The following is a 24900-nucleotide window of genomic DNA, read 5'->3' as shown; positions in this document are numbered from 1 at the left end:
GCTGGCTGTGTGACCCGGGTGAGTCCCTAACCTTGCTAAGCCTCCCTTTCCTCATCTGTATTACACAGATGATAAAAACCTGCCTTTCAAGGTCGCATGGCAATGTGGCACACGATCAGGGCTCAAGAAATGGTCACCACTACGACTGGTGCCCCGAAGGCCCCACCTGTCCCTTGCTTGCCCGGCCCGTCTCTCCTCTCCATCTCTTCTCCTCACAGAGGGCTGGCTGCAGGGGGACCAGAGGAGCTGGCAAAGACGGCGGCCTCGCTCCCTCCCATGCACATTCCTGCCCAGGTGCGGGCCTTGGGCCTGCCCCTCAGATGCCGAGATCCCTCGCAGAGCATGACCCTCTACTGCAGAGGTCTCCTTGGACAATCCCTTGGGAACACCCAGCTACCTGAGAACTGAGGCCTCTGGAGGCCCTCCTCCGTCCAACCCACTTCCTCCCTTACCCATCCTGGGGACCCATCTCCTGAGTCCCCATCTCTCAGGGCCCTGGTAGGCGGTGGCCAGGCTGGCCGCAGAGCCTCTGTGCCCAGGTTACTAAAGGGCCAGAAGGCAGGGGCCCTCCGACAACCCCTTCTCCCAGAGGGACTGAAAGGGCACAGGCCCAGATGTGGGCGCCAGGGCAGAGAAATCCCAGAGTCCCCCGTCACCCTACATGATCCAGGTCCCCCCATGGCCTCACCCTTGGTGGCCAGAGATCCCTGGAAGGGTGCAGCTAAGGCTAGTGGGGTGGGACCTTGAGGTTCTCTCCTGGTTACCAGGATGGGGCGGGGCAGAGGGACACTAACCTGGCGTCTCAAGGTTCTCCCGGAACTCCCACTCACCCGCGGCCTCGGGGTTCTCCCAGGACCCCCAGAGGACGGGCTCAGGGAGGGGCGTGGCCAGGGTCCCGGGTGGGGGGCCCGGCCTTCTCCAAGAAGGAGGCGGGCCTGGGCGGGGCCCAGGGGAAAGGGGCGGGGCCGAGCACTCACCTGGGGTCTCGAGGTTCTCACAGAGCTCAGACTTGGCCTCACCATTGGGCCGGAAGCTGCCCTTCTGCGTGAACTTGTTGGACATGGTGGCGGCGGTGACGACGGCTTTGAGGCTGCGCTTGCGCTTGGGCACATTCTGCTCCGGGTGGAAGAGGATGATGTAGACCTTGGGCATGTAGAGCATCCCCAGGGACACCGAGGCGCTCAGACTCACCGAGACCGTCAGCGTCGTCGTCTGGATGTACAGCTGCAGGTGGGCCAGGGCGCCGTCAGAGAGGGCTCTGCCCCGGCCTCACGGTCCCGACCCCAGAGACAGACGCCAGGAGCCCTGCCCCGTGTCCCACTGACTTCGGGCTGAAGGGAGTCGTGGTGTCGAGCTGGGACTTTAGACCAGACTCTCTGGATTCAAATCCTGACTCCACCACTTCCAGCTGTATGACTTTGGACAAGCCCCACCCTGTGCCTCGGTTTCCCCACGTGGGCATGCTATTATACTACCTACCTCATAGGGCCGCTGTGAGCATGAAATGCCTTGGTAAATGGTGATCGTATGTACAATGTCCAGCCCATGGTATGTGCATGGAAGTGTTCCCCACTGCTACATGCTATGTGGGGGGAGCACCCCTAAGGAAGGGACCTCAGGGGACCACAGCTGACCCTCCCAGGAGCAGCCCCCTGCACAGGGCTGGGAGTCAGATGAACGTCTGTTGGTGCCTTGGAGTAACTCCCAGCGGCCGTGCCACAGCCCCTTGACCAGGCCCCCATCCAGTGACTGCGCCCCCCACTGACACCGTGTGCAGAGCAGGCCACTGGCACGGGAGCCTCCGTGCCCAGCGAGATATGGCGATGGCAGCAAGGTCAAAGCTCATTTCACGCTCGCTCGCCAGCACTAATGGTGACAGATGTTTAGCAAAATGAAAGCCCATTAATCTGGGTGTCGGATAATCCATTCTTCAATAGTGGGGCCTTCCAGGCAGGGCCTGACAATTCCCACTGCCCCCTGGGGTCCCCTCCCCACCTCCTCCGTCCTTCCCAGTTCTCCAGGCCTCCGCTGTCCCTCCGGCCCCCCTCAGCCTGCGTGGGGCCAGAGGAGGCCCAGGCTGTAGTCCCCAGGTCTGGGCATGGGGAAGGCAGGAAATGCTCTACCCCCCAAATCTGACGTGTCTAGGCCTGGGCCCCCTCCCCTGGGGCCTGGCTGATGTGCCACCTCCTCCAGGAAGCTCTCCCTGACCCCCAGCTCTAACCGACCCCCTCTGACACCCATTCTCATACTCTACCCCATCTCCTGCCCTTCTCCAGAAATGCTTCATGACCTGGATCTGAAGGCTATCGTTCCAGCTACCCTTGAGAGAGAGGCTGGAGAAGCCCTAGGATCTGAAAGGAAAGAGTGATGTGACCCTGAGCAAGTCTCAAGCCCTCTCTGACCCTCAGTTTTCTCATCAGTGCAATGGGATGATAGCTGCTACCTCTCCCAACCCACGAGGTCAGCCAAACTCAGACTGTGAAGCTCTGTGAGCTTGCACAGTACTATGGGGAAGGGGCCTGGGAGCGTGGAGAGGCAGTTTCATTTGTCACTGTTCAGAAAATGTCACAGGCCCAGGGAAATGAGAGCCTGGCCCCCAGGGAGCACACAGCCCTCTGGACACAGTCATCCCCTGTCCTCACACACAAGCCACACTCTCTTGTGTAACAGTGCTGCTTCCCAGCATGACTGGCCAGTGGGAGGGTGCTGGCTACCTCTCCCACCCCCTGAGATGGGGCTAATGGGGGTGGGGGTGGGGGGGACAGGTTCCACACCATTGGGGAAAATAATGAAGTTTTGGGCTAATCAAGATGAGGCTTGTTTTCTGGATCTTCACCACTGGACTGGGAGCTCCCTGGGTGAGAGTACATCTCGTTCATTAGATTGGGGGCTTCCTGAGGGCAAGGGCCATCTCCCCTCTCACAATGGGGGTTCTTGGGTATCAGCGCCACGTTTCTAAGTCGGATATCCATCTTAGGCCCTCTGCTCCCACCTTGTTGATTGGGGGTGGGGCCCATATAGAGTCGGTGGAACCAGGGATAGAGGCCCCCTCTCTGGACAGAGTGAGCCCTGCGGTGGACACAGCTCTGTGTTGGGGGCCAGATGCCACTCTGCCCGGGCCCTCTGTGGGATGCTAGGCCCCTCCACTAACACAGGCAGAGGCAGAGCCCTGGGCACACACGCTTGCTTTCATGCCCTGCTGCCACCATCTTGAATCCTGAATCATTTTTGAACAAGGGCCTTCACTTTCTTTTTGCACAAGGCCCTGAAAACCATGGAGCCAGCCGTGAGCACGGAAAAGAGTACAGTCCTTGGTGTTCTATTTTGCTTTTCAGCCTAGGAGCCTTTTCACAAACAAAATACAAGATGGGGTGTAAACCAATCAAACCTAAGCAGAGCTACCCCCACCCACTGGGGCCCTGCCCTTCCAGCAGGGGCCTTGGGGGCTCCTCTAGCCATCGCAGGCTGGAGGTGGCTGGCCCTGTGCAAGCACAAGTGGGTCTGCACACCCCCAATCCCTCTCCTTGCTCTGGGGTCTGGAATTCCCACCCTCCCACCCGCTCAGGCATTGTCCCGGAGCCCCCTGTGTGAAGGCACACGCTGTCACCAGGAGGTGGTAGCATGCTGATTCTATCAAAGAAGCAGCGGTCCTCTAGAACCTGTAGAACCCAGCAGGCACCCCACCCTCCGCAGGGATGGGGCCCAGACACAGATGCAGGTCTCAAAGACAGGGCGGGGTGGGTGAGAGGCGACCTCAAGGATCTGATTTCGTCTTGTTTTCCAGCCAACCCATCTTCCAGACGGAGGTGCCTGAACTCCTGCTCCCCTTTCTGGTCAGGCCCTGGCTACACTCTGTCCTCTGCAAGAAATCCTGCCTTAGCCTCACAAGTGACTGCTCCCCAGAGTGAAGACATTGTCAGAGCTGCTGATGGGTGTGGGTGGGGCAAAGGGCACAGAAAGGAGCCACTGTGGAGGGAGATGAGGAGTTTCCTGTTTCCGTGCGAGGTCTGATGGGCAGAGGGTCCAAGGGGCCCCGTGGCTACTGAGAAGCTCGGAATCTGTACAAATCAGATAAATGAACGTACCCACCACCTGGCCAGCCTCTGTGGCTAGGTCCTGCCCAAGTGCAGCTGAGCGGGAACGCCACGCGGCAGAGAAAGCACGCTCCAGATGGCTCAGAGTAATGCCACACGGCGGCCGTGATAACCCCCGGAAATCCGGGCTAGCGTGGGGAAACCCATCCGCCTGCTCACCCGGGCAGCACAGACAGCTTCACTCCGCACCGCCACCTGCACGCTGGGGGGAACTGGGTGCCGCCAAGCCCCTGCAAGCGCGTGTGCACACACACCTGGACACACCCACATGCCCACAGACATGCTCGCCCATAGACACATGCATCTCTGCATTCACACACACACGCCTGAACTCACAGCTGTACACTCATACTCGACTCAGACTCACACCTGGGGGCACGCGTGCACACACACACACACTCATGCACCTGGGTACACTCACATGCACACACACAGAGGCATCCACCCACATCTGCACACATACCTGAATACGCACATACGACCGCACACGCACACATCTGCACATACACACAACTCCTCTGCACACCCACACATACCAGCAGCCATGAAGCTCTCAGCGTACACAGCTGCCCATCCCCACCCAGAGTGCACACACGCACCCACCTGCACACAGATCCACACACCACCCAGCCACTGACCACACCAACTCCCCACCACAGCCCCACCCCACTCTCTCCAGGCGCGTTCCTAGTGCTGGCAGGACCGGGCACAGATTCAGCCCCTGGGCTGCCTGAGCCTCTAGGAAGTCAGGTAGGCTGACCCAGCAGGGACTTCAGAGCTCATCCCCCGCCCCCTCCTCGTGCAGAAGCCCAGAGGGGAGGGGCATGTCCCATGTCCCCACCCCCCCCCCCATCAGGGGCAGAGCAGGGTCTCAGTACCACCTGTGGCTGGGAGGCTAGCCTGCTGTGGAACCCCAGGCAAGTAAGTCTCTGCCCCTCTCTGGGCTTCAGGAGAGATCATTTCAGAGGCTCCTTTTCATCATCCATACTGAGGGGAGCCTCCTAAAAAGGGAGAAATCAGAGGCAGGCAGGATGGCCTGGAGAGATGTGGGGGGCTGAGCGGGAGGGTGGGGCCTCAGCAGCCGGAGGCAGGGGAGGGTCCCACCCCCTGGGAGGGCAGGGCCCCCCCTGAGGAAACAATGGGAAGGCAGAGTGAGGGGCTCAGCCGCCATGTTGTCTGCCTTCAAGCCATGCACCTTTACTCCCTGAGGAGGCAGGGGAAGGAGCCTCCTGGTGCTGCTGAAGGAAATTTCTCAAGCTGCCAGCTTCCTGGAGTGGGGGGTGGCTTCCACTGCTGGCTCTGTGGGCCCCCTGGGCACTGCGGGGCATGGAGCTTCTGCCTGCGCCTGTCCTCAGCAGGGAGGGCCGGGGGCGGCAGGAGACCTGGCTCACAGTGAGAGCTGGGCCTGGTAGCTGCTTTGGCTCAGGTGTGTGGGGTGACCTGGAGCCAAACCTGGTCTCTGATCTCAGGGCACTCACTGCCAACCCCAAGGTTTGCTTCTCAGAGCCCCTCAGCCCACAGGCCACCTTTGGAAGGCAGGCCACAGGCCTCCCTGGGCCAGGCCAAGGGTTTCAGGATGGAGGGCACAGCTCCTGCCGTCGAGGAGCTGTTGGAGCAGAGGTGGCACCTACCAAGGAGGCCCCAGGGCAGGAAGGTGTCCCAGGGCTGCAGGGGGGCAGTGTGGACCGGGCTTGGGGTGGGGGGCTCCTGAGTTAGGCACAGCAGGGTCAAGTTCAGCCATGCCACCTACTGGCTGTGTGATCTCAAACAAGTCACTTGCCCTCTCTGTGTCTCTGTGTCCTCATGTGTCAATGGGGATGGCGCTATCCACCCTACCCTGCTACTGTGGAGCCTGCCGGCCGGTAGGCAGAGTGTCAAGCACATGACAAGCACCCCCTCCATCGTGGCTTTGGTGGCAGCCTCCCAAAGCCAGGCGTCCCTAGTACCTCACGCCTGGGCAGGCTCTGGCTTCAAATGCCAGCCATGGGCTGACGACTTCCCCAGCTCCAGTTCCAGCCCGGCCCTCGGCCCTGAACCCCAGCCCTGTATAATCAGCTGTCGGCTCAACAGCAGCACGCGGACCTCTAATGGGCAGCCCGAACTCAGCACGTCCAAACGACTGCTCCATCTCGGCCCCCAAACTGGCTCCTCTGTGGTCTTCCCCACCTTAGGGTGCAGACATTCCTTCCTTCCGATCCTCACACCAAAAACCAGAGTCATCCTTGACTCTCCTCTGCACTTCTTGCCCCACATGCAATCCATCCCAAATCCGGCCCGCACCCCCTGCAGACACATCGAGGAGCCCCCGCTTCCCATCACCCCTGGCCCCAGCAGCCCTTGTTGGGCTCGCTGCAGTCACCTCCACATTGGCCATCCCGCTCCTGGCTCGCCTTCCTCGGGGCTCCACCCAGCAGCCAGAGGGCTCCATCCAAACCTGCACTACATCATGTCCGTCGCTGCTCAGAACCCCGCAGGGGCCCCCTTCTCGCTCACGGTAGAACCAGCATCCTTCCCACAGCCTCTGGGTCCTCCACCATCTGCCCTGCCGTCTTTCTGACCCCTGTCGCCATCACCCTCCTCTGCGTTCCTCAGCCCCAGCTGCCCCGCAGTGGGTAAACAGCTTCCACACCCATCAGGCCATGTGATTGTTATAACACCTTAAGGACTGCAAGGGAAGGATCATGGTCCCAATATGCTGACGAAGAAACTGAGGCAGAGAAGCCAGCTGGTTTGCCCAGGATCCCAGATATGGAGCTCGGACGAGGAGCTGGGGTCCTTGGTCCCCATAACCCCCCCTCCCCAGTCTCTAGCCTCTGGCTTCAGTGACCCTCAATCCTTCAAGATAAAACCCTGCAGAAGCCAGGCAGTGCTGGGGCTGGGATGTGGGCAGAGTGCACGGGGCCCTGGGCTATGTCCAGGCCCACAGGATGGCCTGACAGAGCCAGCAGGAGGCAGCCCCTCTGCAGCTCTGGCTGCTGGAGGAGAGGACCCTCAGCTGACACCCCAGGCTCCCGGGCTTCGGAGGCTTGGGGACGAGGAGAGGAGTGAGTGCAGTCCATCCCCCACCCAGGGACCCATGGGGATCCTGCGAAGACAGAGAGAGGGGCAGAGAGAGGATGAGGAAGAGAGGAGTGGATGGCAGGGAAGATGGGGCTGGGTAGGGAGAGAGGTGGGGAAGAGTCTAGAAGAGAGTGAAGGCTGACAGAGAGGAGAGAGGGAGGGAAAGAGAAAAGGAGGACAGAAGGAGGGAGATGAGAGGGGTGGGGAGGGGAAGCCGGAAAAGAGAATGGGTGGGAGAGAGGAGGGACAACCCCGAAGCTGGAGAACAGACTGGAGACAGAGGAGGCAGTGAGGTGTGGAAGAAGACATCTCTAGAGCAGGGGGAAAGGCCAGCGAGCCCCCAAGGCTACCCCCAGCTCAGGGCCCTCACTCCCCCACCCCACCCCCCGCCCCCAGCCCCACCACTCACCTTGTCTGCCGACTGCGAAGTGCCGAAGAAAATGGGGATGAAGGCGAGCCAGACGATGCAGGTGGTGTACATGGTGAAGCCAATGGGCTTGGCCTCGTTGAACGTCTCGGGCACACCGCGTGTCTTGATGGCGTACACGGTGCACGTGACCATGAGCAGCATGCTGTAGCCCAGCAGGCAGATGAGTGACAGGTCCGAGATGTCACACTTGAGCACGCCCCTGGCGAAGCGGGGGTCGAGCGTCCGCTGGTCCTGGAAGTCCACCACCGAGTGGGAGGGGTCCACCACAAACCACACGCAGATGCCGAGCAGCTGCAGGGAGATGAGGCTGAAGGTGATGGCCAGCTGCGAGGCAGGGCTGATGAAGCGCGGGGCACTGACCGACCGCTTGCCTTGCTCGAAGATGCGGTAGATGCGGTTGGTCTTGGTGAGCAGGGCCGCGTAGCTGATGCTCATGCCTAGCCCCAGGAAGATCCGGCGCAGAGAGCAGGTCCCCAGGTCGGGCTCGGCGATCATGAGGAAGGTGGTGGCGTAGCACAGGAAGATGCCGGCCAGCAGCACGTAGCTCAGCTCGCGGCCCGAGGCCTTGACGATGGGCGTGTCGTTGTAGCGCACGAAGGTGACCACCACGAAGAGCGTGGCGGCGATGCCCACCACGGCCAGGAAGAGGGGCAGCACAGCCCAGGGCGAGTCCCACTCCAGCTTGATGATGGGGATGGGCCGGCAGCCCGTGCGGTTCTCTGTGGGCCGCATGTCATACGGGCAGGTCTTACAGGTGTAGCGGTCCACCTGATACTGGTACCCCGTGCAGGGCTCACAGTGCCAGCAGCAGGGCATGCCCTTCACGCTCTTCTTCCGCTCGCCCGGCTGGCAGGGCAGGCTGCAGATGGAGCGGGGCAGCTGCTGCCCACTCCCCGGCCAGTGCATCCGCTCTATCTGGCAATGACAGCACAGGGGAGCTGGCCTCAGGCTATGCCACCCGGTGCCCTGGGCCACCCCACTGGCTGGCACCCCAGCCATGACCCACTGGACCCAACAGCTGGATTTAAATAAGCCCACCCGCATGATTCAGACACGGCTGACCCCCATGAGGCATCCTGAGCAAATCCAAAACCCTCAAGGACCGTATGGAGACACTGAGCCCAAAGCGCAGCAGTGAGAACCGGGAGTCCCACGGGGAAGCAGAGAGAACTCAGGAGCCCTGACCCCAGACCAGCATCAGCATCACCCAAGAGCTTGTTGGAAGTGCCACCTTGGGGCCCACCCCAGACCTACGGTCTCAGGATCTGAGCTGTACCCAGACCGCGCAGGTGACTTATGTGCTTGCTGGGAGATGCGCTGCCCCACGGCTCAGCCCGCGGGGCCTCCTCTGGGCGGCACAGGAAGCTGCGCTCAGCAGACAGCAGTGAACGGAAGTTTGCGCAGAGGATACGGAATCTGTGCCCAGGGGTTAGAGTTTCTTTACATCTTGCTCTAAATTAGTGCTAGTCGCCGTTATGTGTCTCCGAAGACACAATCGCTGTGAGCAAAGGAACCATGTTGGCACACCCTACCGAGTTCAGTGTTTCAGAAAAGTCTGGTAAGTAAGAGAGAGGCCCAGAAGAGCCCCAGGCCCTGAGCAAAGGGAGTTGGACTACACTTGGGAGCCATATTCAAAGCATCTGTTCCAAATAGAGTGGCTCGTAGGAGGACTTGACACTTAGCGAGCAGCGGGCCTGGCCAGAAAGGTGCTCCTCTGTGCCGGTCCTGGAGCCCGGAGAAGGAATAACCAGCTGGGCAAGGGGACGGTTTCAGAGCTGAGGAAAAGAGGAGGGGGGCCAAAGATGGCCTCATGGGAGGCGGGAGGAAAAGCTCAGGGAAGGAGCTTGCCCTGTGGCTCTGGGCTTGACAGGGCCATGTGGTCCCCTAGGAGCCCAAGAGCACAGCAACAACCGGGGCCACTGTCCCCGCAGGAACAATGAGGCAGGACAACCCCATGTGCCGGAGCTATGAGACCACAGAGGGACACAGGGCAATGGTGGCTGTTCCAGAAAACTCTGGCTCCCGTGGACGGCCTTGGATGCGGGCAAATCCTGGGATCACAGGTGTGCTGCTAGCTGGCTGTGAGCCCTGCAGCGAACACCTCAACCTCTCTGAGCCTTTGTTTTCCCACCCGATCCAAGGACAGCAGATATGAGGCCACTTGGCCCTTTGCTACTTAGTGTGACTTCCATTTGGAAGGCACCACGGAAATTCTGACTATTTCCCCAGAAGGTCAGCCCCACGAGGGCAGGGGCTCTGTGCATGTTCCCTGCCGCGTGTCTAGCCCCCAGCATGGGGCTGGCACACAGGGGACCCCGGGACTCTCTGTGGAATCTATGACAGAGGTAGTGAGGCCCAGGCACCGGCCATGAGAGGCCACCTCACTGTCAGACCCTGGAGGAAGACGGTGGCGGGAAGGGTGAAGTCTCTTCCTAGGGGCCCCCCACCCCAGGCTGGCCTGCTCTGTGGCCCCCACAGCACAGCCCAAACTGAGCCCTCAGGAGAAGGCGGGGAGGCTGTGATGGTTGAAGTCCTTTTCCCCCTAACCTTCCCCCCGCCCCAACGCCACGCTGGCCAAGGGGCCTTGTATCATCAGGGAGGAGGCCACGGCCCACCCCACACCGAGGCCCTGCCTTCACTTACCAGAGCTGTAGAATGGGATCAGAACAGTGCCTGCCTCACGGGGCTGCCGTCCATACAATAGGGTCACCTGCTTACCAGAGTCCCTGCACACAGCAGCCGCTCAGGAAGGATGAGCCGCTGTGGCTGGTAGTGAACTGAATCCCTGGCCCCCCCACTGCTCCTCCCACTGCACCCAAAAGAGACATGCCTCCATTTGGGGTATCGCCCCGTTTGCCAAGTGCTCCCACCTGCTCTGTTCTGTCTGTCTCCGTTCAGCCACCCAAGGAGCATCACCATAGGAATGGGCTCTGCCCCCCCACCCCCTGCCATGTGGCCTCTGGAACACCCCTCAGGATGGGCTTGTGGAGATACTTCTCCTGACTCAGAAGATTGTCGGAGCTAAATGGGATCATGGGCAGGAAGAGCTTTGAGGAGCTCGAGGGGCTCGTCGCCAGAAGAGATTCTTACAACAGGGGACAGCAGGAACACGATGCCACTCTCCCAGGATCTGGAACAGGGGTAGCTGAGGCCAGACACGGGCCTGAGCCTCCTGTGTCCCACTGGTCCATCCATCCGGCTGTCATACCGTGCCCACCCCGAGCACGGCTCACCCCTTCACCTTGCAAGGCAGGGGCCACGTCCACTGGCATTTCCTCGGGGAATGAACCACAGGTCCTTTCTCTCTAAACACATGGCTCTAGTCACGGCTAGGTACACTGAGCCCAGGGAGGGAAAGCCGCCACGTCCCTGGCACAATCAGGGGCTGGGAAAAATGTGGCTAAGAAGATTCAGGAGAAGACGCCCCCCCTCAGCTGCCCAAAATACCCAGAAAAATGATGACCTTCCAGGTATAGTTTGACAGCTTTAGGAAACACTCTCAAACAGCCTTCTACCCCCCACCGGAAACCCCCCCTGACTGTGCCCTTTGCCTTGAGACACTGTCCTCCTTTGTCCTGATGCAGCCCTCCCCCTCCTCACCTGGCTTCCCTGCACCCGCTGAGCCCTCCCCTCCAGGGTGAGTTGTCTGGATTACCCAGAGTCCCCCCCCCGCGCCAGCAGGCGGCAGGCAGGAAGGCCCCAGGCCAAGGGAAAGGGCATACAGCAGAAGTCCCACTGTTTCAGGCAGGGGTGGCACCCAGGGCCCTTCGAGGCCTGGAGTGGGGCACGGAAGAAAGCCCGGGCTTGGCAGCAGCAAACGGGGAGTCAGGGCTAGTCCTGGCTAATCAGCGGCTGCTTCCCCTTGCTCTTCCCTCCCAGGGGTTGGGTGGCACGAGTGACTCTGTCCATCCCTCCCGGGGCCCCTCCCTGCCCTCCCGCCACGCACTTACTCTGAGGTGCAGGTGGTCCGTCCAGGAGCCGATGACCTTGTACTCAGCAGAGCCATTGCGCAACTGGTACTGGTAGATGTCGTAGCGGCCAGGGGCATCTCCGTTCTCATTGAAGGTCACGGGGTTCCCCGCGATGCCTGTGGGGGCCAGTGAATGTTACACACTCCATATCTTTGCTGAGCTCTCACCAAGGAGCAGGGAGGATCAGGAGCCCAGGGCAGAGACACCTCTGGGGAGGCCCCTGCATGGTTCCAACCCCCTGGCAATATCTGAGGAGACCCCCACCTCCTCCCCCACAAGGAACCCCAGGACCCCTTCCAGTGCACAGCCCAGGGCAGCCACCTGAGAAGTTGACGTTGCGGATGTACTTGAGCAGCTGGGTGCCGTCCACGGGGTCCATGCGCGGGCAGAGGCCCACGCGGCCGGGACACAGGTCACGGTGCATGGCGTGCAGCGCGTGGCCCATGGCGTACACGGCATCAATCACGAACTGCACCTTCCCCTCCTGCTCATATGCCGAGTCCTGCCCGATGCGTTCTCGGTCTGCAACGAAACGCCCAGCGTGGCGGCGTCCATGAGGCTCACCGTCCTCACAGACCACGTGGTGGGCACCAGAGCCAAGAGAGGTGGCACAGCCCATCTCTGCACACCTAGGCCTCCTGGCTCCTGGCCCAGTGCTTGCTCTATCACCCAGGCAGTGGTCTTATGGGGGACAACCCCAAAAGGTGACAGGGAGGGTCCACTGCCCTCGCCACTGTACGGCCAGACCCTGTGCCCTAAGGCCCCAGAACAGCCAGGCAGGCCTGCATGTCACGATCGCCCGCAGAAGGCAACTGGCCAAGGGGTCTCCCTGTGGCTGTGGAGCCTCCCTGCCTTCCCCCCTCCTGGCCTAGACTGATCGCAGGAGCCGCTGGCCCTCACACGGGCTGGGAAATCGCCAGGACAAGGGCTGTATCTTGCAGTGGTACCCTACCGCAGCTCACAGATGGGCAGCCACACCAGCCAGGGCACGCTGCCCCTGCCACAGGGTACGGATGGGGAAACTGAGGCCCAGGGAGGGTGAGAGCCTGGCTGCAGATCCCTCAGGGTTTAGGACCCAGGCCACCTGGTGCCCTCAGTGGCTTCCAGTTGCCCCACACACCAGAAGTCACCATCATCCCCACCCACTCCTTCCCCATTAGCCAGGCTGAGTGAGCTCTGTCAAGTGGGGAACCACTCCCACCCCCACCTCACTGCAAACAGCAGTGGCTTCCTAGGGCGCCATGGTCTTGGGGCTCTGGCCTCCCATCCTCACCCCCTAGGCCCTGGGCCCAAGCTCCCCAGCTGCCTAAGGCTTCAGTGTCCTCTCAGTAAAAAGCGATCGTAATCCTGCCCCACAGAGGCTTAAATGAGATGAGGTACGGAAAACACTTGGCACCGAGTAGGTGACTGATCCACATTATTATTGTGCTAAGTGATCAGAATGGGGGGGATTCTGAGGTCAGCAACAGAGGTCCCTGGGCCAGAGCAGGCCAGGAAGGCTTTCTGGAAGAGGAGGTGCTACCCGAGCCTGGGCCCAGGCTAGCAATCATAATGAAGAATAAGGGCTGCTAAGGTCTAGTGAGCACCTGCTCTATGCTAGGCATCGTTCTAAGCCCTTTATGCACATTAACTCATTGAATTCCCAACAGGGTGCCATGAGGTGAGTGATTATGCCGCCATCAGAGATGAAACTGAGGCACAGTAAAGCCCAGTGACGTCCCAGAACCATGAAGTGCTGACCCTGAACCCCAGCACTCCAGCTCCCAGCCTGTGTGCCACTCTATGCCTGAGGGAGTCTAAGAGCAGGATTGGGGCGGGGGGGGGGGGGGGGACAGGAAAGCAGGGAGGGGAGAGGAGGAGGGGACAGGAGGGGGCTGGAGGATGCAAAGTGGAGGTAGGGAGAGGAAGGGCAGAATGCTAGAGAAGCCGGGCTTCTCCTCCTGAGGCCGCAGTCCCTGCCCCCATCACAGCCTATAACCTCCTCCCTGGAGACCAGGACAAAGAAATCAACCCCCCACCCCCACCACATACACCCACTGCCTCCCTGCTAGGGGGCCAGCACCACACCTTGCAGAGGAGACTCCCCAGCGGGAAGCAGGAGTGGCGGCACCCCAGCCTAGCCCCATGGGCCACAGCCAGAGCCTCCCATGTCCACTGTGTGGGGGCCAGGCTGGGCTGGGTCAGTGCCAGGCCCTGCTCCCCTGGGAACTCCAGAGGTCACTACGTCCATCCCTCTGCTTGCATACCTCAGACGCAGACGCAGGGTATGTATATACAGGGAAACACACCGCGGTGCCTGGGGTCTCTCCACCATCTAATCCCCTCACACCGGCAAGGACATTTGCTGCCCCACATGACCAGCCTGTCCAGCTGTCACCCCTCGAATGGCTGCGTCAGGTGGCCAGGGCCCCACCCCATTCTCAGCCTATCTCAGGGTGGATACTCAGCACTTGCTGAGTGGATGACAGAAATCATGGCTCTCGGTGCTAGAAATGGCAGGACCAAAGGGGTCATCTGCGGCAATTCTGTCATTTTACAGATGAGCCAACTGCCTGTCCGGAGCTCCCACAGAGCCGGGGGCATATTTCATATGCCTGCCTCAGCCACCGAGGGTAGAACCTGACCCCAGGTACCCCAACCTCGGGGTCAGAGATCAAGAGTCACCACTGCTCAGATTGGACAGTTTGGGGCACATGCCCCATTGGCCCTGGGACACCGCTCAGTCCAGACAGGCCCACAGCTCCTACAGTGTGGCCTCGGGGCTGGAGGCAGGGCGGGCTTGGGAGCTGTCTCCCTGGCTCTCTCCTGGTCAGCAAAGGTCCTCACTATCCGCCGTCACTGCCCTGCATTTGCAGGGGCCTGGACTCGAAGTCCAGACTGTCTGGGCTGGAACCCCAGCTCCACCAACCCCTTCATCTGGGTGACCTTGGACCTGTCACTTCATCTCTCAGGCTTCAGTTCCCTCAACTACAAAATGAGGATAATGATGGTACTTGCCTCACGGGCTCAGGATAGGGTCCCTAACGAGGATTAGTGGGTTAATAGTCACAAGACCTGAAGAGACGCATGGTGCTTTGCCAAGTGCCACAGAGGTGGGTCAAACACCTGACAGCACAGACAGGTGTAAGTCCGGCCCTGCCTCGGAGCTCCTGGGCCAGCAGAGCCTTGCTAATAAAACAACACCATTTCTAGGCCAAGGCACAAACAGACGGGAATAAACATGAAAGGCAAATTCTCCAGCTTCACCAGCCTGCCCTCTTGTCCGAGCTCCTGATGACAAGGTTCTGAGACCCAGGAGAGAAGCCCAGGGACAACCCTGTCCCCAAAGGGAGGGCAACAGAGGGGGCTGGGGCAGGTTGCAGGCTGCAGCCCCAGCCCTGGACCCCACCCAGCCCCCCGGTCCTGCTCCCCTCAGCCTGAAGAACGGAAAACATAAAATACCGCTCAACAACCCCGCACTGCCATCACAGCCTAATTTCATAAGGGCGAGAGACTGAATTATTAACCAGGACGGAGGGGAGGCTAAGGCCACTGCAGAGAGCAGGCAGCTCCCTCCCAAAGCCAAGGACACACTGGGCTGAGGCATCTGGCTGCACGTCCCCACCTGAGCTGCCCTCAGCCTCTCCTCTCTCCTCCCCCAGGGGTCCGTCCTCAGTGGGTCCAGCTAAAGTATCCATTCCCGGGCCACTCAGGTCCAGGACCAAGTGGGGTCACGAGCCACCTGCCCCAAGGCCAGAGTGAGGACAAGCCTCACCAGGAGAATCCACATCTGTCCGGGGAAGCTCCCACGAGAGGGGCTCTGGGGTCCTGTGGGCAGTCAGCGGCCCATCAGCGCTGCCCCTCCAGAATCTCTACCCCAGAGCTGTCACAGTGCCAGCCATGGACTTCTAGAGACTTCTCGACACACCTTCACATCCTTGACTTTTGTCTCAAGTCCAGCCCCAATTACAGATGAGAAAATGTGCAGAGGGGTGACCTGCAAAGGACCTTTATTTACAAGGGGACACCAGGCCTCGAGCATGCCCTCTACACACAGATACCCAAGCCCCAAGGGCCCTTCCCTGAGCCCCTCAGGAGGCAACAATGACAGGGCCCAAGTGGTTCACATGGTGTGGGCGGGGTGGGGAGGACGGAGCAGGAGTCATAAATACAAGTTAAACAAGGACAAGCTGCTCCGTCCTGAATGTTTGAAGCTGTGCCCATAACCAGCATGGCTCTCCACGCACCTCCTGACTCCTCAGCTAATAACCCCACAGCATGACTGGTGCTCACCAAGAGCCTTCACATGCCTGGCATTTCTCCTCTCCGAGGCTCTGGGAGGTAGGCTGAACTGGCCCCCCTCACAGAGGAGGTAACTGAGGTTTGCAAGTGGTCAAGTGATGTACCCAGAATTTCCCAGGAATCCTGTCACCTAGCACCTGCTCATACATACCTGGGGATGGGACTGGCTGGTAAGTGGCAGAGCTGGGATTTGAACCTGGATCTTTCTGGCTCCGTAAGAGTTTCCACCACCCCATACCATCCCTCCCCCTCTTCTTCCCCCGTCCAGCCCCTGGTCTGCCTCCTGCCCCTTCTCTGGGGCCCAGGCCTAATTGGGAGTTAGGGATCGCTGCTGCAGGTCCAAAGCAGGTGGTGGTCATGGAGAGAAGGGGGGAGGGGGTCAGAAAATCCCCTCGTGGGTGGGCAGGACCCCCAGGCCCAGGTAGTTCTGGGAGGAAGCAGGACACACATTTCTGAGCACTACTGGAGGAGATAAATCCCAGACACATGGCGGTGATGACAGCAGCAACAGTTTAAAGATGTCCTAATTGTGTCCCGGGGTACAGCGAGCCAGAGGTGTGTTTGGCTATGCCACGGGTGACAGCCAGCCGGGGAAACCATCGGAAAGGATTTTCTCCGTCAAAACCCCGCAGCTATGGTTACTACGGTGACTGCAGCCTTTGTCTGCAGGTTGTAAATTGTAATTGAAATGAGTTTTCAAGGTTGAAATAATCAGAGTTCCTCCTTGTCTCCCCCATCACCTCGCCACAACTCACCCCGCCCAACTGCAACCCTCCTGCGCGTTACGCTTGCACGCGCGCGCGAGCACAGTTCTCAAAGAGGCTCCCTCGCATAAAGGAGACAAAAATCAGTGATGTACACACGCGTGTATTTCCACAGTTACACATCCAGGGTGGCTACACACAACCCTGAGGGCACTGAGATGCACATCTGCACACACACCCGTGTCCAAATGCGTATAAACACAGGTAACATAGACACGGCTACTCAACCAGCATCCAAGCATCCGGTCCTCCAGATTCACCCACTGTCGGGCTGAGAGGCCCACGGGTGTTTTCTCTGGGAGGTGACACCTGGAAGCATCCTTGGGGCTCGGAACCTGGGCTGGGGAAGGGAGGCAGGATACCAGGCGTGGGGCTCGATTCTGCTGGGGCCTTCCAGGAGACGACGTGGAGGACGCCTCAGGGCTGCCCATCTGAGGAGACAAACACTTGGGCTCCCGCCAATCTTAGGCCAAGGCCTGCTCCCAGGGGCAGTAAGTCCATTGGCAAAGACGGGGCTGGTGAGCACTGAGGGGACCAGGGGGCACCGGCGCGTCTATATTCACAGGCGGACGTCCACACGTGCAATCCAGCACAGGTGCGTGGACACACCACACCCATCTGCGTGCAGAGCCTGCATTTACGTACAAATACGCAAACGTACACACCAGTTTTCATCCCTTGGGCAAACTTCCAGGAAGTAGGATAAGAGACCCCCCTAGGGGCTACAGTCTGGCAAACACAGCTGGGCCTCTCTCCTGGCTCTGCCAGGGATCGGCTAGATGGCCCAGGTCAAGCAAAACGTCCATTCCTCAGATGTAAATTCAGGGTAATGATACTGACCTTGCGGAGTCTCTGGGAGGATTAAGGAGGAATGGGCAGATAACACACTGCATCATACCTTATACGCAGCATCGCTTCATAAACCTGTTTCCTCTCCTCGCGGGCACTCCTCCACTGTGGAAGATCCCACATCCCTCCCCCTCCATCCTGCCTACAGCCTGGTGCATGCGGGCTCTCCTCCCCTCAAGAAGAGATGAGTACAGGGTACCTACCCCACGCAGACAGGGGCCCAGGTCTGCCTGCCTGCCGATATACAGATGGGGGGACAAAGCTGCCACACTGTGCTTCCAGGCCATCCCCCCTCTTTCCTGACTCACCTGTGGTTGAGCCATTCTCCTCGTCACCTCCCTGAAACACGCAGGTTTTTCTGAGGGTCCCGTGAGTCCTGCTCCTGAGGCTGGGCTCCACACTCCCCAGTCCTGCCCGTCACGCCCCAAAATCACATGGCAGGCTCTCCCTTTCCTAGGGTCACACTCTTGTTCTTCACCCTCACACCATGGTCTCTGCGGGGCCCTCCCCTCCATCAAGACACCTGCTTTCCAGTCTGAGGCAGCTCCAACTCTGTCTGGCCCCCTCTATCTGTTTTCCCAAACTCCCAACCCCAGCCTCAGCTCTCCACCCACTCGTGTCCCAGGGAAGTCGGGGCCAGCTCAGGTGTCTCTGCGGATGACCGGTTAGGGCAGATGGAGGATCACCACCTGAGCGGGGAGGAGGGACGGTGACTCGCCCGGCGGGGGTGGGCTCCTGACTCTCTCAGGGGTTCGCTCTGGCTCTGTGGCAGTACAGCCCATGGCTCCTCAACCTTGAACCAGCTTCAGACCCCTTTTGAAGGACAACAGTTCAGACCCTCAAGAATATGACCTCATATTCTCGAGGACATCGGAAGTTGAAGTCCCCACTATGACCCTGACTTCCGATGGCAAATGCTCACAGCAGCAGAGAAGTTTGTGTCTCTGAAATTGGTAGAGATCACTTCTGGATGGCCACTGAACGAAAATGATTCAAGAATCATCCTGGAACTCCTGGGTCCCTGACAGTCTGACTTCCAGAGCGTGTCCCCAGATGTCCACAGACCCCAGTTTGAGAATCAGGACATGGGTGTCACGTCTCGATGGGAGCAGCCTACCACCCTCCCCCATTGGGTCTCTTGCAGTCCTGGTGAGTTGCTTGGCATCTCTGAGCTTTGGCCCCCTTGTCTGTGAAATGAGGCCGGCCCCCAGGACCACTAGACACGAGACCACTAGACAAGAAGCCACGCTTGCCACCTGCACAGACCAGCTCCCAGGCAAGGCTGTTCTCTGCATCGGGCTGATTCTGAGGCCTGCGCCCAGGAGCCTGGGCTTAGCTCTCCCAGACAGGGTAGGACGGGGCCCCGGGGCTGGGGGGGGAAGGGGACTAGAATCACAGTTGTCCCACAGGGACATCCTCTCGTGCCCCATCACCCAGCCGTGTTCCTTCCCCTTCCAGCAGCACCTGACCTTCCCTCCAGTGGATCTTTCCCCTCAACATGGAAATATGCCTTCACTTCCCCCATTTAAGCAAACAAAAACCCTCTCTTGATGCCCCCTGCCCCCAGCTAGCATCATGCCTTCTCTTTCTCTGTGCACAATGGAACTTCTCGAAAGCATTGTCCCTACTCACCTGTCATCAATTTCTCCCTTGTTTTCCTGACCAACTCCAATCTGGGTTTTGCACCTATTTCTCCAAGGAGTCCCACGCTGCCAAATCCCCTCACCCATTCTTCCTCCCATCTCACTTGCTCTCTCTGCACCACCCCCCACCCCGCAGCATGACAGCAGGTGATGGGGCTGAGCTTTGTTTTCCCTCCGGCCTCCCTGATGGCTCCCCTCCCCAACCCCCTTGACCTCCCAGTGTCCAGAGCTCAGTGCCAGGACCCTAAACCATATTCCCTCCCTTGGTGTCTCCAGCCAGCCCCATCCATATGCCAGCAACTCCCCAAATCCAAGGCCAGCCAGGTGTCCCCCCTAATGCCTGCCACCCCCACACCGGACAGACATCTCATGCCTAAACCAAGCTCCTGACTCTCCTCCCCAGCCCGACCTTCCTCCCCCCGTCTCCTGCACAGCCAAGAATCATGCGGCCATCCTTGATTTATCATCTCCTTTCTCTCACCTCTGATCCTTCAGCAAACTCTATGGCCACTCTGCAAAACTGGCAAAGAGTCTGACCCCTCCTCACCTCCAAGGCCACCACCTGCTCCAGACCCCGTCACCTCCCGCCCGGACTACAGCACAGGCCTCCAAACCGGGCTCCCACTCTGCCCACACCCCTACCTCCTCTCTCCAGGCCACGGACAGAGTGAGCCTCTTAGAACAGAAATCGGATCACGTCAATCCTCTTTCAAATCCTGCAATGGCTCTGTCTCATTCGGCAGAAAAGACTAAATCCCTACAAATTGCCTACCAGGCCCCCCCAGGATGGACTGGCCCACCCCGCCTCTCTGACCTCATCTCCTTCCTGTTACCCACTCTGCTTCAAGCACACGGGCCTCCTCACTGCTCCCCTGACCTGCCAGGCACGCTTTGCATAGGCCGTGCCCTCTGCCTGGCATGCTCGTTCCCAGGCCTCCACATGCCGGGCTCTCTCACTAGCTTCGGGTCTTTGCTCCAGCATCACCTACTCCATGAGAACTTCTGACCTCCCTATTCAAAAGTGCAACTTCCCGGGGCTCCCAGAACTCTCAATTTCCTTCCAAGGGGCTCCTTGGGGTCTATTCTCTCTGGCCTCATGGTGGGGCCCTCCCTGGAGACCCGAGGCACTGACTGCCAGAGCTACCCCACCACCCACCCCCTTGTCTGGAGAGCTGAATTGTCTCCCAGGGGCAGTGGGAGCTCCCCTCACAGAGCCCAGGAATCAGCCTCTTAGTGAAACCCGCTGGAACAAGGGAGAAGCAGCACGGAGGGGACGGGCCCAGGATCCCTCCGGCCGCCATGTGACTGATGGCTTGAACAAAGGTGAGTTCCTCTAACGGGCGGCACAGCCTGGCACCCACCAGAGATAACAGGCAATTTCAAATGTTGGTCCCCCTGCCTTTCCCCAGGAAGGAAGCTTTCTCAGGTCCCTTTGGGAATGTGTAGATTGGCAGATCCTTCAAAGCCAGGCTGGAATAGCCAGGACGGCCCTGGGGCTAAGATTATCAGCTGCTCTGAGGCAGGACATTTCTGGAGCCAGACTGCCCAGGTTCAAATCCCAGCTCTGTTACTTATGATCTTGTGACCTTGGGCAAGTCTTCAGCCCCTCTGTACCTCAGTTTCCCCATCTGTAAAATAGGTTGCTGTGAAGGTTAAATGCCAAACACTAGAACAGGGCTTGACAACCAATAAATCCAATATAACTATTAGCTGTTATTATTACTGGTGGTGGTATCGTGGCTGCTAGCGCGGGCAGGTGACAGGAGTCTCCCACACATCCCCAGCTGCCATGCAGCCCCCCTCCCTGTCAGAGCGCCCAGCCCCTGGGAAGAGCAGGCAGTAAATTTCTCCTGTTTCCTCATAAACCGGGCCTTCCTCCGCTCAGCCATCACCTGGCTGGCTGTTCTGTCAGAAAGACGGATGCCGCATCTGCCTTGCTTACGGCTTTAATTCCCAAACCCTCTCCGCGTGCTCCCTGGGAGACAGAGACGGAGGCAGGTGCTGCCCTCCCCTGGGCCTTGACAGCTGCAAAGACCACCCCCCACTCAGTGACCCCTCCCTGGCTCAGGTGTGGGGCGGTCCCTGGGCAATCTGCAGGTGCTTCCTGCAGATCACCTCCAACCCCTTCTCTGGGAAAAGGTGAGCAAGGTAGCTCTGCTGGGGGTGGGGCTCTGGGGGGATAGGCATGGGTAATACGATTCCCATTTTACAGATGAGGAAACTGAGGCCTCGAGAGGTATGATGCCATGCTGAGGTCACACAGGTCTGCCGGACCCTCCTGGCTGTATGGTTGAGAAAGAACGTGTGATACCCTCTCCCTCTTACCACTTGGAGACACACCAGCCCAATCTCCAACCGCCGGCCTCTGTGGCTCTTCTGAGACTTCCTCGGGTCGCCAGCCCTTGGCAGGCAGGCTGGAGGTGCGGAGGACTTAGCGCCCTCCAGGAGCAGCCTGTGGGACTGAAACAGGCAGAGGCCAACCACGGAGTCTGTTGGCGTCAAGGGGACCGGAGTGGGCCAGTGCAAGGTCCCCAGGGCAGAGAGGCAGGCATCCTGGAAGAAGTGAGTGGGAAGCCAGGCTCTGGAGACAGAGCAGGGCTCAGAGGAGAACACAGAGTGTGCCTGGGTTGGCTGGGGGCAAGAGAGAGGGGGGCTGGAGGAGGGGGAGGGCAGGAAACCTGAGAGACTGGGCAGGGCACCAGCTCTAGAGCCAGGCTGCCTGGGTAGAAAGCCAGTTCTGCCAATTCTCTAGGCTGTGATGTTCTCAAATGGCCTCAGTAGCCTCTTCTATAGAATGGGTGCTGCACCTGCGACAGCCTATACCAACTGCCCTCCCTCACCTGGGATCCTACAGCTGACACATAGCACTGGTCCCAACAGACTTGGAAATCCCATCGCTCCCACTCCCTTTCCATATCAACAACCATTTTACCAGCACCGATCATGCATGCCATCTTTCAGCCAGCCTCTTCATACCTTCATCTCCAGTCCTCGAGACAACCCACTGACATGGGCGGTGACTTTCCTGTCTTCTCTGAGACTCAGAGAGGTTAAATGACCCGTCCAAGGTCACACAGCAGGGAGGACACAGAGTCAGATCCAGACCAGGGGCGAGTCCTTCCCCTGCCCCCTACCAGGTGCCCAGTGCAGAGCCAGCCCTCCGTGGGCATCACCCCAGCCCTCCTGGCCTAAGACATTCTCCCAAAGGAGCGGCTCAGCTCAAACCCGGGCAAGGCCATGGGAAGCTAGAGCTGCCTCGCCCTCACCCAGGGTGGTCTTCAGGTCCCACAAACATTCCCAGCAGGAGCCCTGCTCCTCACGTTACCCCGAGATGGACGGGCTCGCTGCGCCTGACTTGGGGTCACACCACGACCCTTACCACCCCTGCTGGGGCTTCAGATGCAGCTGTAGGTGCTGTCCTTCCACCCCTCCCTGTGATGCATACCCCTCCTCATTCCAGTTTCTGCTGCTTTGCTTACGCCTTCCCTCCTGCCTGGGGTGCATGCTATCCTCCCTCCCATCACTGCCTCTCCCTCCCACCCAGAGGCTCCCATACTTTGCTGCACAGTAGAACCCCCTGGGGCACTTTGAAAAAAATCCCGATGCCCAGGTTGCACCCAGGACCAATTCACTGACAAGGTCTGGGGGTCAGGCATCAGTAGCTTTAAAAAAATCCCCAGGACATTCACAGCGAACCAGGCTTGGGGACTTCCCAGCCCTAAATACACATAAAATCATCCAGGGAGTTTTCACAAAATCTATTGCCCAGAACCCACCCCTGAGGTTCTGACTGAACGAGTCTGGGGGTGAGGGCTACTGTAGTTTTCAAAGCTGCCCAGTGATTCCAATGCACCGCCAGGCCTGAGAGGCCCCATTCTCCAGTTCACAAAGTACCTCCATACTTTCTCATTTCCATCCCAAGACACCCTCTGGGCTGGCTCACCATCAATCCCATTCCTCAGATAAGAAAGCAAAGGGGGGCGCCTGGGTGGCTCAGTCATTAAGCGTCTGCCTTCGGCTCAGGTCATGATTTCAGGTCCTGGGATCGAGCCCCGCATCGGGCTCCCTGCTCCGCGGGAAGCCTGCTTCTCCCTCTCCCACTCCCCTGCTTGTGTTCCCTCTCTCGCTGTGTCTCTCTCTCTCTGTCAAATAAATAAATAAAATCTTTAAAAAAAAAAAAAAGAAAGAAAGAAAGCAAAGGCCCAGAGAGGTCACAGAGTTTGCCTTAGGCTCGCAGTGAAGCTCTACGCTCTTCTGAATTGTGCTCTCGCCCTCCTTCCTCTGCCGACTCTGAGAGCCCAAACATCCTCCCTTAGGGCTGCGGAGAGGTGCCCCTCTCCCCAGTTCACCAGCCAGGTGGGAGACATTTGCGAATCCTGACCTGCGGACTGGGAGTCTGGGTAGAGCCTACAGGGGCTGACCAAGGCCCTCCCCACTCCTGCCCCTCCCAGACCAAGAAGTCACTCCAGAAAGCCCCTCGCCCTTGGCAGGCGGGATACGGGAGACCCCAGTTACCCATCCTGACCCCAGTTCCAGTGTCCCCCATCCCCATCTTCAAGCCAGGTCTGGTGACCTATAATCAGGGTGACTATACAATTTTCTACCCCATTTAGGCACTTTTTAAGAATAAAAGGGATGTTTTTAGGGGCACCTGGGTGGCGCCAATGGTTAAGCATCCAACTCTTGGTTTTGGCGCAGGTCATGATCTCAGGGTCAGGAGATCGAGCCTCGCATCAGGCTCCATCTCAGCATGGAATCCGCTTGAGACTCTTACTCCCTCTCCCTCTGTCCCTCCTGCTTGTGCTCTCTCTCTCTCTAGAATAAATAAATTAATCTTTAAAAAATAGTAATAAATGGGATTTTTCTAAAATTCGGCCAGGAGAAAAGGAGTCACCAAGCTGTACGGTCACCCTACCCACGAACGCTCAGTCTCCCGTGCTGTCACGTTTGCACTTCTTAAACCTCCGCTGTGATTACTGCCTGATGAAGGCATTTACTGTGCAGCCTTCGGCAAGCAGCTTGGCCTCTCTGACTCTCCATATCCTCCTCTATAATATGGGGATCACAAAAGCCCCTAGAGCTGTTGTAAGAGCGAAATGAGATAATGCCTTTAAAGCATCTGGAACGCAGTAGATGCACAACAAGCAGTGGTATTTATGGTTATTGGCTCACCCAGAAACATAAGCCCCTACGTCAGACAAACGCACACATACCCCTTCTCTCTTAGACATACTGACTTATGTACACACAGTCACACACACCCATGTGTGCACACACACTACCACATACAACCCACACGTGAGCATGCCTGCTGGGCCCCAGGGATGGAGAGGGGAGGGGGGATACCCACGGTCCTAAATGGCCAATATTTCTGATTCCCAGAAGGCCCTGGCCACCAGAGGGCAGCATCCTCCCCACATGCCCACCAACCTCATCCAGCTTCCTCCTCCCCTGGCCCTGGGGGGATCTCCCCACTGCCTAAGATTCCATGCAGCATGTCCCTGCACCCAGGCCAGTGGCCCCTTGCTCATCTGGCCCTCTGCCCAAGCTACACCGATCAGTCCAGGAGGATACAAGAGGGAGTTCACCATCCTCCCACAGGTACCACTCATGTTGAAGACACCCAGAGCTCCCTCAAAGTCACTGAGGCAAGGTTCTGCTGCAGAGCTGCCCAGACCAAGAGTACAGAGAGACCCACATCTGAATGTGTCCAAATGTGGACACACCATGATAGCTACCCTAGGGGACTTAGAGCCTAGAGCTCAGACCCACCTGGGTTCAAATCGGGCTCCACCATTTTCCATCTAT

The 24900-nt window shown here is 59.0% G+C and overlaps 1 protein-coding gene across 4 annotated transcripts in view; it reads right to left on the bottom strand.

The window, feature by feature from the left end:
* GRM4 (glutamate metabotropic receptor 4) overlaps window positions 1–24900 on the bottom strand; it is a 117112-nt gene that overhangs the window by 5790 nt on the left and 86422 nt on the right. For 3 of the 4 annotated variants that reach the window (XM_032410003.1, XM_032410001.1, XM_032410002.1), the window contains exons 7-10: window positions 11877–12077; window positions 11535–11671; window positions 7564–8499; window positions 978–1224 (exon numbers count right to left, since the gene is read on the bottom strand). In XM_032410003.1, coding sequence (XP_032265894.1) covers window positions 978–1224; window positions 7564–8499; window positions 11535–11671; window positions 11877–12077 — 1521 coding nt within the window. The remainder of the gene's footprint in view (window positions 1–977; window positions 1225–7563; window positions 8500–11534; window positions 11672–11876; window positions 12078–24900) is intronic. The other variant, XM_032410004.1, reaches the window with a different exon arrangement.

The sequence above is a fragment of the Phoca vitulina genome, unplaced genomic scaffold (assembly GCF_004348235.1).
Source record: "Phoca vitulina isolate PV1807 unplaced genomic scaffold, GSC_HSeal_1.0 scaffold11, whole genome shotgun sequence".
In the NCBI taxonomy this organism is placed as follows: Eukaryota; Metazoa; Chordata; class Mammalia; order Carnivora; family Phocidae; genus Phoca; species Phoca vitulina.
The sequence above is the reverse complement of the archived record's forward strand: the minus strand, read 5'-3'. Positions and strand labels throughout refer to the sequence as shown.